The sequence below is a fragment of the Stigmatopora argus genome, chromosome 7 (genome assembly GCF_051989625.1).
Source record: "Stigmatopora argus isolate UIUO_Sarg chromosome 7, RoL_Sarg_1.0, whole genome shotgun sequence".
NCBI classification, from domain to species: Eukaryota; Metazoa; Chordata; class Actinopteri; order Syngnathiformes; family Syngnathidae; genus Stigmatopora; species Stigmatopora argus.
In genome coordinates this window covers 17,951,891-17,964,513 of record NC_135393.1, presented here as the reverse complement: position 1 = coordinate 17,964,513, position 12,623 = coordinate 17,951,891, and the positions used below count along the sequence as shown (strand labels likewise).

Here is a 12,623-nt window from a genome sequence, read left to right as displayed (position 1 = left end):
CACTGCCAATTTTGGGGCTCATTTACCGTAGGAGAATTAGTCCACTTTTTGTGTATCTATAACGGCAAATTAAGGGGGGAGGGGGCTTCGTGGACCTCAAACGAGCCGCGAGGAAGACCTCGCGTTGTTCCCTTCCTTACGATCGGGCAAATTTGACAGCCCGCGTAATGGAAAATAGAAAATGTCTGGGACACCTGCTTCCAATCATTCGGGCAAATTTCCTCGGAGGAGTTTGGTACGAGTACGAGCCTCCAATTCCCCCGACGAGGACATTTCGGGTCAAAATAGCTGACTTCCTGCTTCATTTTGGGCACCGTAAGAGTTTATCTGTCCTTATCTTTGCCCTAAATTTCACTTCTGGAAGAAAACTTAAGTGTTGAAATGTTTTTTTTCCCCTGCTTCCTGGTTTTTAGTTTTTAGATAAGCTTGAGACAGATAAAACTTTCAGTTTTTAGTGTTCCAGTTTGCACGGATGGAAAAAATTACGGATACGCTATCTTTTTATCAAAAGAAATAAATGCTCGATTATACTCTGGGGGAAAAAATGTTTTAATAACCTATTAGAGACAAAAATAAATCCTTTCAAATTAGCAACAATTGACCAAGTTATTTCAAATCAAAATGTCTGAATTCCCGACACATTTTCGGCATTTTTTTAGTCCCGCTTGCTCCTCTAACTCAATTTCATATTCCAACTCATCTTGCGATAAAAACCCTGAGTCTGAAGTACCTACCTGAATCCTTACTCTGACGTCATCCGTTTCAACTACCGTATTTTCACGACTATACGGCGCATCGTATTTTTAGCCGCAGTGTCAGTAACGAGTGCTAATTCTGTATTTTACACACACAAAGGACGCACCGTTTTTAAAGACGCAGCCAGGCATGGCAAAACATACACGCTACACCCAGACACTAAAAACAAGTTTTTAAAAAGGCAACAGAAGCAAAACGGAGTTCGGTTGTACTTTATTTAGCCATTTTACAATGTACTCACATCATCATCACCCACAAATGCATCAAACTCCTCATTTTCTGTGTCCGAATTGAACAATGGTCCAAATGAGTCATCGAAAACGCCAAGTTTTATACGTTCGTCCAGGCGGCCTCAATCCATTCGCAAATAGTAGCTAGCTAGTAGCTAGCATAACTATTTCAGCGCTGCCTTCCATGCTTCGTAAAGCTTTGTTGATGTCGATGTCCAGGCCACAATCCATTGGGTGTATTGAAAAAAGAACTACATATCCCAGCAGTCACTGCGCAGTACTTTTTCTACGGGGGAAATAGTAGAGTCGGGTGGGGGCTGCTTGCCGTAGTTGTGAGAGATGGTGTACCCTATCGACTGATTTATTTGATTTTATCGTGATAACATTTTTAGTATTGGTCCATATATAAAGCACACTGGATTATAAAAGCCGCCCTGTATATTTTGGAGAAAATTTAAGACTTTTATGTGCGCCTCATAGTTGTGAAAATGCAGTATTGTATTTTTATCGTACAATTTCAACCATTATGGATCTGCGTGCATCTTGATCACTAAATTTTGAGTACTCTTTGACAAAAACTCATGATAGTGGAAATTCACAGCTCGATTTTAAGTCGACCGGGTTAGCGTAGCGTAGCACGTCCTACTCGTCACCGTGTCGAGATACTTTCCCCCAAAAATTGCGAGGTTTTCGCCAAGCCCCCCGGAGATAGCGAGCGGAGGGAAGCCAGGAATGCGGCGGCAGGTGTTTTTTTTCCGGCCGATGAAAAGATAATACCTCGAAAGATTGATCCAAAACCCCCCTGATTGAGACTGTGCTGACAGATGCTGCATTTCGGGCTCTGGTGGAGGGACGATTATTGTAAAAATGAGGCAATCCGGGGGGTTATTAACAAGGGGGTCAATAGTTCAAATGCTCGCAACCTTGTTTATTCAGGGTGTCATCTCTGGGAGGCGGATCACGGCGTCTTTTGGGATGGCGGTTAACTCCGTATACGATACGTGGACGCAGCAGTCCTCGGGAATTGGGAGTCTTTTTGGTTTTTGTTTTAATCCCCCGGCCAGGTTTTTATGAGACTATCTCGCCGGCCCCTCGGCAGCTTTCACAACACGGCCGGAACCCCCAGGGCTCCCGCCGGGGGTCTCGCTTCTCGCTTATCGGCGCTCGTAGTACATTCCGCCGCAACGCGTCATCCTTGCCGATTCCACATGTGGCTCGTGTCACCGTCTGGACGCGAGTTACGCCATCAAAACATCACGAGCTGCAGTTAATAACCACGATAAGCTTCGGGTCGGACGTGGAAAAGAAATGCTAGCGTTTAACTTTTGATGATTTTTGCAAATTGATTCACATTTTGAGCTGAAAATTTTTGGGGGATGAAATCTTGTCATTATTGAACACCACACTTTATCATTCCTATTCTATTCATGTTACATTTGATTAACACACTTGACAACATATCACATGGCAAAGCAAATATTGCCCTTTTACTACCACCCATAAATATATATCCATCTCCAAATCATCCATATCACCATCAATCTCACATTTGATATCTGTGAATATACAGTAATCCCTCGAATATCGCGGTTTATGTAGACCACATGTGTGTCAAAGTGGCGGCCCGGGGGCCAAATCTGGTCCGCCGCATCATTTTGTGTGGCCCGGGAAAGGAAATCATGAGTGCCGACTTTCTGTTTTAGGATCAAATTAAAATGATAGATATATATGTATATTATATTTCCTTATTTCCCCCTTTTAAATCAATAATTGCAATTTTTTAGTTCAAAAATCATTTTGTAAAATCTAAAAATATATAAAAATATTTTCTGTTTTGCACTTTAATATGGAACATAATTAAAGAAAAATTCTGTTTCCCTGGCATGAGATTTCCCCTTACTAAGAAAAAAAGCTCAAATAAACATTGTTTTAGATCTATAAAAAAATAATATTCAGGGCTTTTAATCCAGTTCTTTTAATCCATTTATAAAAAAATATATATATAAATAATATATCTAAAATGGTCCGGCCCACATGAAATCAAGTTAACGTTAATGCGGCCCGCAAACCAACACGAGTCTGACACCCCTGATGTAGACCAAACATGGCTGTGAAAATTGAAACATTATTATTTATTAATTAATATTTTTTCTTCAGTGCTGAGTCCTAGTAGCAAGAGTGGCTTCCGATTGCGAGTTTCAGCGTGGCTTTTCACATTTTTATGAACTAAAAATAATAACAATAATAATAATTAATAGTGGGGAAAAAAGTAGTGAAGACGCGATAATGGAGGGATTACTGAATTCATAAAATATTTTGTATTTTGGACCAAAATCTTCCAATTTTTACCCCAAAATAAAATGCAAAATCCAATTTCCTTTTACATGTTACATTCTAACCACACATTAGCATTTGAAAAAATTCACAAATTTCATTTTTTTTTTTTAAACTAAAACTTTCCCTTTAAATCCAATTGCCACATTCCCAATACAAGGTTCCCATTTTCGCCTCTTCACATCGCTCATTTTTCCCCATTCACATTACCCCCCCCTCACAATTACCCCGTACAATAACAGATATTTATGGGATGTCATGACAACCCTCGTTCGACCTGGCCCGCAATGAAAATCGGTTTCACGGCCCCGATTGTCACTTTCCACCACTTTTGTTCTTGGGGAACGCATTCAAAACCCCAGAGCGTCCCGCCGATTATTACCGCGAGCGACGATGACCGGACCACCGGCGTCGCGACGGGCTGAGAGACGAAAAGTTTACATATTACACAAGCAATTTAGATGTTTTCTAAACATGTTGCCAAGACGGTGGGAGTTGGCAGAACCCCCCCCCCCCCTCCCTTTCCCCTCAAGCCGTGAATTTCACATGCCTTTTGTGTCCACCAGGAAGGAGCGCGGGGGTGACGGAGCGGCTGCGGAGGGTGGGCGTTCGCAGTTTCAAGCACTCTGCACTTTTGTGCTCTCTATGAACTGCGAGCGAGCTAATAAATTCTTTCAGCCACTCAGCGCCGCATTCACCGATATCCCCCAAAGATTACACACACAAATCAACGCACAATGGGGACCCGCCTGGAAGGATCCCCACGGGGGGCGTCGCGGGCGGCCGCGTGGGGTGGGGGGGCCCGGGGGGGGGGGCGGAGTCTCGGATCGGAGTCAAACGACCGATAATGGCGGCTAATGGTACAGCCGAAGGTGCGGGGCGAAACGGGGCGACCGATCGGGGGAAAATGGGCGTCAAGGGGTTATGTGATAGATAAATACATTTAAAAAATGGGGGATTAGCAAGGGGGCGGGGGGCATTGGGAACCCACCCGTTAGAGGCGGGACATAATTAACTCCTGAATCTTTTGTGCTTTGCCGTCTGACTGCAGGGCGGAGATGAAAGAGGCCTGCTAAGCCTGGCATTCCATCCCAATTATAAGAAGAATGGCAAGCTGTACGTCTCCTACACCACCAACCAGGAGCGCTGGGCCATCGGACCGCACGACCACATTCTCCGCGTGGTCGAGTACACCGTGTCCAGGTAACCGCACGTCCGTGGACCACCTTCAAACGCTTACTTTGCTCCATTCGGACGCCATTGCTAGGACGACAGGTCGCTAGCCCGCCGGCATATTTGAGTTAACTATTTCAAGGGCAAAGGTCACTGCAGCTCTTCAAAAGTCGACACTTAATCCCTTTAAGCCTTTATAGGGCAAGTCGCTATTTTTGGTCTCTTAAAAAAATACTGTCATTTTTTTGGAGTACAAGTGGCACTGGAGTCTAAATCTTTTATTTATGAGAAAACTAAAAACAAATATACACATGTAAATAATAATAACATGGAGAACAGGCTAAATAGGGGTCTGTTAACATATTAACAGCTTTTCCGATAACTATAACTGTATCGTATAAGTACACGCACTACATCAAGGGTGTCAAACTCGGGTTGGTTCGCGGGCCACATTAACGTCAAGGCCGTTTCATGTGGGCCGGACCATTTTAGATATAATATTTAGATTTTTTTAAAAAAAATTGGATTAAGAGAACTGGATCAAAAGCCCTAAATAGTCAATTTTTATAGATCTAAAACAATGCTTATTTAAGCATTTTTTTCTTAGTAATGGAAAATTTTGTTTCTCATTTAAAATGGAAATTAAATATTTTTTTATAATATGTTCAATATTAATGTGGAAAACAGAAAATATCTCTTATTTTTAGATTTTACAAAATGCTTTTTGAACTAAAAACTCAAATGAAAAAAATTGGATTAAAAAATTGCAATGATTGATTTGAAAAAGGGGAAAATCAGGAAATGTAATGTACATTTATCATCATTTGAATTTGATCCTAAAACAGAAAGTCGGCACTCAGTCTTTCTCGGGCCGCACAAAATGATGCGCCGGGCCAGATTTGGCCCTTGGGCCGGCACTTTGACACTTGTACACTACATCATAGATTTTTCTCTGGAGGAATTTTTTATTTTTTGTAAATTCATAAAAATGTGAAAATCCATGCTGAAACTCGCAAGCTTAAGCCACTCCCCTTTCCTCCGCTTGCTACTAGAACTCAGCACTGAAGTTCAAAAATATATATATTTTAATTTTTTAAATAGGGGTGACCCTACTTTGCTGTTTTTCATTTATCGCGGCCATGTCTGGTCTACATTAACCGCGATAATCGAGGGATTACGGTACATATAGTATGTACACACACATATGGGTACATGCACACACAATAAAAATGAGTAACAATCTAGCAATATAGCTGACGTTTTGTCTTTTTTTGCCTATTTATTCCCCCACCTTAGAAAGAACCCCAACCAGGTGGACACCCGCACCCTCCGCGTGCTGATGGAAGTGGCCGAGCTCCACCGTAAACATCTGGGCGGGCAGCTCCTCTTCAGCCCCGAGGGCCTGCTGCACGTGGTCCTGGGCGACGGCATGATCACCCTGGACGACATGGAGGAGATGGACGGACTCAGGTGAGGACAGGTCGGCGTCATCGGAAGCCCCCGGAGACCACCCCCGGGCCTCACCCGTTCCCCCCGTGTGCGCGCAGTGACTTCACCGGCTCTGTCCTGCGGGTGGACGTGGACACGGATGAGTGCGCGTCCCCGTACGCCATACCGAGGGACAACCCGTACTTCAACAGCACCAACCAGCCCCCGGAAATCTTTGCGCAAGGTCTGCACGATCCGGGAAGGTGGGTCAAGTTCGGAAATGTCAAATGTAAACATCCCGGAAATATAAAGCCACTTGTTATATTCTGTGTTTTATTTTGAAATTGGCACGACAGAGTTGCTTTTCCATTGACTATCTCTGGCCTCCCATTGGCTAAGACTTTCACGATGCTTTTCTTGTGTTTCTAAGTGTACTAAATGAATCTTTTTTCGTTCTTTTTCATCACGTTATTCCCGGTGCAAAGGGAAAATGAGTGCAACGCTCACGTTTTTTGCCGCCTTGTGCGCCGTAGGTGCAGCGTGGATCGCCTCCAGACGGAAAACGGGAGCCTCCTTTTGATCTGCACGGACGCCAGCGGCAAAAACTCCACCACGGGGAGAATTTTGGAGATCTACAAAGGGAAGGATTACGGTAAATTCAAATCTCCTACTCCACAGGTGTCAAAGTGGCGGCCTGAGGGCCAAATCTGGCCCGCCGCATCATTTTGTGTGGCCCGGGAAAGTAAAAGATGAGTGCCGACTTTCTGTTTTAGGATCAAATGAAGAGTATAGATGTATATTACATTTCCTGATTTTCCCCCTTTTAAATCAATCATTGTCATTTTTTAATCATTTTTTTCTGTGTTTTTAGTTCAAATATCATTTAGTAAAATCTAAAAAATATATTTAAAAAAAGCTAAAATAAACATTGTTTTAGATCTATAAAAACAGAATATTCATGGCTTTTAATCCAGTTCTTTTAATCCATTTATAAAAAAAAAATCAAAATATTATATCTAAAATGGTCCGGCCCACGTGAAATCAAGTTGACGTTAAAGCGGCCCGTGAACCAACCCGAGTCTGACCCCCTTGTCCTACTCCGTTTGCTAAAAAAAAACGACAACCCGGAGTAGAAAATCAATGTGACGATTTTTACCGTTTGGTCAAAATTGGATAGAATCTTATATTTTTTTTATACTCCCTCCCCAACCCCCTTAAAATGTAGTCGTCTTTTTCCATTGAGTCATACGCCCTCTCCTGGTTCCTGTTACGTCACCATTTTTTTTCTTAACACTCAACTGCAACGTTACATAAATTTAGTTCATTTTCCTAATCATTTCTGGCGAGATTCTATCTCATTTCGGCGTCAAAAAAAAGCCTTTCTCTTTTCCCAAAAGACATTTTGTAACAACACGGACGGCACTTTGGCAAGCGGTGGAAAAACAATCCAGGATAAACGCTGAGGTAGAGAAAGGTTAAATGTCAAAATGACATGGCGAGTGCCAGAGAAATACAAGACCCCCCCACACACCCTCCCGATTCCCTCCACAGTTACGCCAAGAGTGCGCAAAATTGCATCCGCACTTTAGATTTAGAGCTGTCGACACCAATAACCGCGGGATTGACGGCTTCCCGTCCCCCCGGCTTGGTTCCTTCCGCTCACCACCAGAAGGGGGAAAAAAAAGCAGACCGTTTTCGGACCATTTTAATTTTTTTCCTCCCGCAATTAAAGTGTTTGTCTTAATAAGCGTGAAAGCGCGCCACAATCCGCCACCCCCAACGCGACGGGGGGGCGATTAGCTAAACGGGAAAGTCATTACCTCCGGGAAATCCGCGAGCCAGCCGCCGTTCAGATTTGCGCCACGCTCCAAAGTTTTTTAGTCTTGTCAGATCAGCGTCAAACTCGCCAAGCGGACAGCGTGGACGTCTGCCAAACTGTTGCGCAAAAAACTTCGACATGATCATATTTATTGGCCGCCGCTTGGTCATTTTTTGTTGTTTTTATATTTACCTCATTTAGTGGCATCAACGCAATAGACGTCCAATCTATACGACCATCTATTCTCTGCCAGTGAATACAATTTACAGAAAGTAGACTTAAATTCTTGTTCCAACTCCCCTCAAGAGGAAAAATGTAAAAACATATTTTGGGATTTTTCTTTCTTAAAAAAAATTATAAAGAAAAAAATATATCTTTATTATAATAAATTACTGTGATGAATAGAGCTTTATTGGGGGAAAAATGTCATGTTATTTTTTTAAAAAAATAGAATGATCTAGACTCCGGTTGGTTCGCGTAACGTCAACTCGATTTCACGTGGGCCGGACCATTTTAGATATAATATTTAGATTTTTTAAAAATAAATGGATTAAAAGAACTGGATTAAAAGCCCTGAATATTCAGTTTTTATAGATCTAAAACAATGTTTATTTTAGCGTTTTTAAATATATTTTTAGATTTGACAAAATGATTTTTGAACTAAAAACACAGAAAAAATGGATTAAAAAATGACAATTATTGATTTAAAAGGGGGAAAATCAGGAAATTGAATATACATCTATACTCTTCATTTTAATTTGATCCTAAAACAGAAAGTCAGCACTCATGATTTACTTTCCCGGGCCACACAAAATGATGCGGTGGGCCAGATTTGGCCCCCGGGCCGCCACTTTGACACATGTGATCTAGACTGATTTTTGTAATATTTTATTCAATATATTTTGTCTTCTTTTTCCCATCTATTCCGGTTTGGCAAACAACAAGGTTGACGATACACGACTAAACATTTCCTCTCTTCCTCCCGCTCAGAGAACGAACCTTCCGTCTACGACCTGCAGTCCATTGGAGGAGCGCCACCTGTAGGCGGCTTCATCTACAGAGGTTGCCAGTCCAGACGCTTGTACGGGAGTTACGTCTTCGGCGATAAACTGGGGTAGGTGCTCGTTGGCTGCCAGTTAGCATTGAGGCTAACAGCCAAAGTACAGTTGTGCTAACCAGTGAGCCAAAATGCCATCTTCACAGCTAAAAGAAAACAAAATGCTAGTTTACAGATAATACAGCAAATAAATGCACAACTTGTGAGGAAAATACAAGAGAAGTGCACTTTTTTTTTGTTTTTAACCAAGTGTCATGTTTACATTAAGCAGCTCAGAGAGCACATTTCAAAATAAAAGCATACACATTTCAGATTCTGCAGTAAAATGACTTTCAAATGACATCCAATATGAATTAGCTAATCTAATCATTCCAAAATGGAATCATTTGTTTAAAAATGAAGATGTGCACTTTGATGACATTCATTTTGGATCAACATTTTTAATAGGCAAATGACATGATGCATTTTTTCAAAAACATGTTTGCATTTTTTTAAAATAGTTTTTTAGATCATTGCATTTGAACGGGTGATTTAAAAAATATAGATAGATATAGATATATTTTTTAATAGATATTATTGCATTTGAACGGGGGATTAAAAAAATAGTTTATTTAAAAATAAATATTTCATTCGAACAGGTGATTAAAAAAATAGGTTCTTTTATTTAAAAATAAATATTATTGTATTTGAACAGGGATTTAAAAAAAGTGTTTATTTAAAAATAAATATTGCATTTGAACAGGTGATTAAAAAAATAGATTCTTTTATTTAAAAATAAAGATTATTGCATTTGAATGGGTGATTTAAAAAAACAATTTAGTATATGTTGCCACTATATTTGAGTTTAAACTGGCCCTTTTAGACAAGAATATTGCATATCCGCAATTATTGATCAGACAATATATTCCCCTGTCTATTGCGTATCTACAATATTTCATCAGACATTATATTCCCGACTAAAATGTGTTATCGCGATAGGCCTTAGACTCCCGTCTTTTCAGCCCGTCCCTGGCGTGGGGCGACGCCAGGGTAAATACGGAGTTCCGACCGCGTTTAAGGGGGGGTAGAACGCACGCGGGTGTTGCGTTACCCTGGCCCGGCCATTTCAGTGAAAATGGATCCGGGACATCCTGCCACGCGCTTGTCATACTTTTCTTCACTTAGTAATATGTCCTCATTTGCTGATGTCAAAGTTAGTAACCATAAAACAATGAGTTAACTCACCCGCTTTTTAAAAAAAAGGCATAAAATCCTTTTTCATTTTTGGACGTTTATCGCCGTCAATAGCACGTGATTAACTGGGATGTCGATTTGAGGTCAGCTGTTAAAATGAAATTCATCATGCCGTGTTTTTTTGGGGGTTTTCTTGGGGCTCAGGAACCTGCGGATTCTCCAGAAGTCGTCGATAACGCCGTCCGCGGCGATGGAGCAGTGGCAGGAGAAAGCGCTGTGTTTGGGCTCCACCGCGTCCTGCGGTTCTACGCTGGTCGGACACATACTGGGATTCGGAGAAGATGAACTGGGTAAGAATCTGCTATTGGTCGGTGTCGCTAAGAGACACGCGTTGTTTGGATTCCCGCCCCACGCGTTTACATTTTGTCCCCTTCCGGAATGGTGCTGTTCTTTATTGAACCGTATAAAAGGGTTTTCATGTGAGCATTTGTCTTTTGCTTTCAGGTGAAGGCTACATACTGGCGAGCTGTAAAAGCACGGCGCAGTCACACAGCGGGAAACTCTACAAGTTGGTGGACCCCAAAAGGTAGGCTTTTAAAAAAAAAAAAAAAAATCTGGCTCGTCAGAGCAAATCGTGCAACTTTGTATTTTTAGGAAAAATAGTAAGTGTGGAATTCCAATTTGCTATTTTTTGGAATACCGTGCGAATGTGCGGACTATAAATCACCATTTTTTTTGTTTGGCTTGGCCTGCAACTAATACTAAAATGTGATTTTATTCATAACTTTTATGATGACAGATTTTTATCTAGCCTGTTGTAGTCTGTTCTGCTCTTACATTAGCGTATACATATTTTTCTCTCTCTTCTTTGTGTATTATTTGGCTGGTGCGACTTATACTCAGGTGCGACTTATACACAGGTGCGACTTATACACAGGTGCGACTTATACGCAGGTGCGACTTATACTCAGGTTCGACTTATACTCAGGTGCGACTTATACACAGGTGCAACTTATACGCAGGTGCGACTTATACTCAGGTGCGACTTATAGTCTGAAAAATACGGTACTCAGACATAGTTCTATAATTTATTTGGTGAGTTAAAACTCGGTATAGTAGGTGTATTTGTTGCTGCATAATTGAGCCCCTAAATTACTGTAGTTATCTGTAAACACAGAGTGGAAATACGTACGTATATTTGATTGACATAGTGCGGCGTCAATGGCGCCCACCCCACTTCAAAGCACGAGTTGAAGTGTGGTGGGCGTGGAACAGGTGTTTTTTTTTTCCCCCACTCTCAGCAAAATAAAACCCCCCGGTCCATCCGTCCGTCCGGGTGTTCCTAAAATAGCCGGCGCACGCTAACGTGGCTCCCCCGTTAGCGATTCCCGATACTAAGAGGGCTTATGCCACGCCGGCTCTCCGGTTGCCATTCCCGGACGCGGGCGATCGTGCGATGAGTTACGAGAGGCGGGTGATTGACGGCGTTTTATTGGCTCCTGCGCGTCTAATTCTGCCGCCGCCGAGATATTTAAGGCGGCGACGCATTGAGGAGCGCGATAGGTGACACCGCAAGTTTCCACCGGGACGGTCCGATTGCAAAACGCTCGGGGCCCGAATTAAGAGGGGGAATAACAATCTGCCATCTTGAATACGGATTTGCACCGTTTTCATCTGCCGGTAACATTACATTTTTGAAAAAAATTAATAATTCCATCACATTTTACCATTGGAAAAAATATTTTCTGTTTACAGTGGACCAAGTTGTGATCGTAAGGTGAAATTGTCGGGTATAGAAATTAGTAGTTAATTAGTTATAGAATTAAAATTTGGATTAAGCACGCTAGATTCTCACTTGAGCGACCAATCAACACAGCGTCTCGCTCAAGGATTGTGGGAGGGATTTGGGCCGTTTTAGTGACGTCGGTCCAATAGCAGACCAGCATCTTCGTGATGCAGGGACGAATACGACCGCCATGTTTGAATTATGAAACTTTTTAGCCGCACGAAAGAAATTCTTGTCGATGCCGCAAGTCGGTAAAAATGCCGTAAAATAGGGCAAAAAAAATCCTATTTCCACTTCGTAACATGAAGAAAAAAAAATTTAACCAATCCAACGTCTTAATTCATATGCCAATGCCGTTATCTATCAATACAAAAACATTTATTTATTTATATATATTTATTCATATTTATTTATTCATATATATTTATTTATTTATTTATATATATATATATTATTTATTTATATATATATATATATATATTTATATATATATATATGTATATATATATATATATTTATTTATATATATATATATTTATATTTATTTATATATTTATTTATTAATTAACTTATTTATGACCTATTTATTTATGTCTAGGGTGCCTTTTGCTGTGTCTGTATTCTCAGCCTCTTGCTACTGTGACAATGAAATTTCCCGAATACGGGATGAATAAAGTTATCTAATCTAATCTAAATACCTCGCCAAGTACTACCGACCAAACATCCCAAAATGTCTCGGCCAAATGCCAGCGTTTAAAAACGCTTCCGTCATCGAAGAAAAATCCATTTTTTTTATACTGCCCTTAAGGTTTAACTTTGCGACACACGCACGTGATTTTTATTTTTTTTGTGGTTAAAGGGTGGTGT

The 12,623-nt window shown here is 41.1% G+C and overlaps 1 protein-coding gene across 4 annotated transcripts in view; it reads left to right on the top strand.

Moving 5' to 3' along the window:
* The window catches only part of hhip (hedgehog interacting protein), a 38,520-nt gene that overhangs the window by 12,521 nt on the left and 13,376 nt on the right, over positions 1-12,623 (top strand). For all 4 annotated transcript variants that reach the window (XR_013301144.1, XR_013301145.1, XR_013301143.1 and 1 more), the window contains exons 5-11: positions 4,372-4,523; positions 5,790-5,963; positions 6,041-6,184; positions 6,455-6,573; positions 8,731-8,854; positions 10,175-10,320; positions 10,475-10,556. Coding sequence is in view for 1 of the 4 variants with exons in the window: in XM_077606181.1 (XP_077462307.1) it covers positions 4,372-4,523; positions 5,790-5,963; positions 6,041-6,184; positions 6,455-6,573; positions 8,731-8,854; positions 10,175-10,320; positions 10,475-10,556 (941 nt within the window). In the remaining 3 variants the exon portion in view is untranslated. The remainder of the gene's footprint in view (positions 1-4,371; positions 4,524-5,789; positions 5,964-6,040; positions 6,185-6,454; positions 6,574-8,730; positions 8,855-10,174; positions 10,321-10,474; positions 10,557-12,623) is intronic.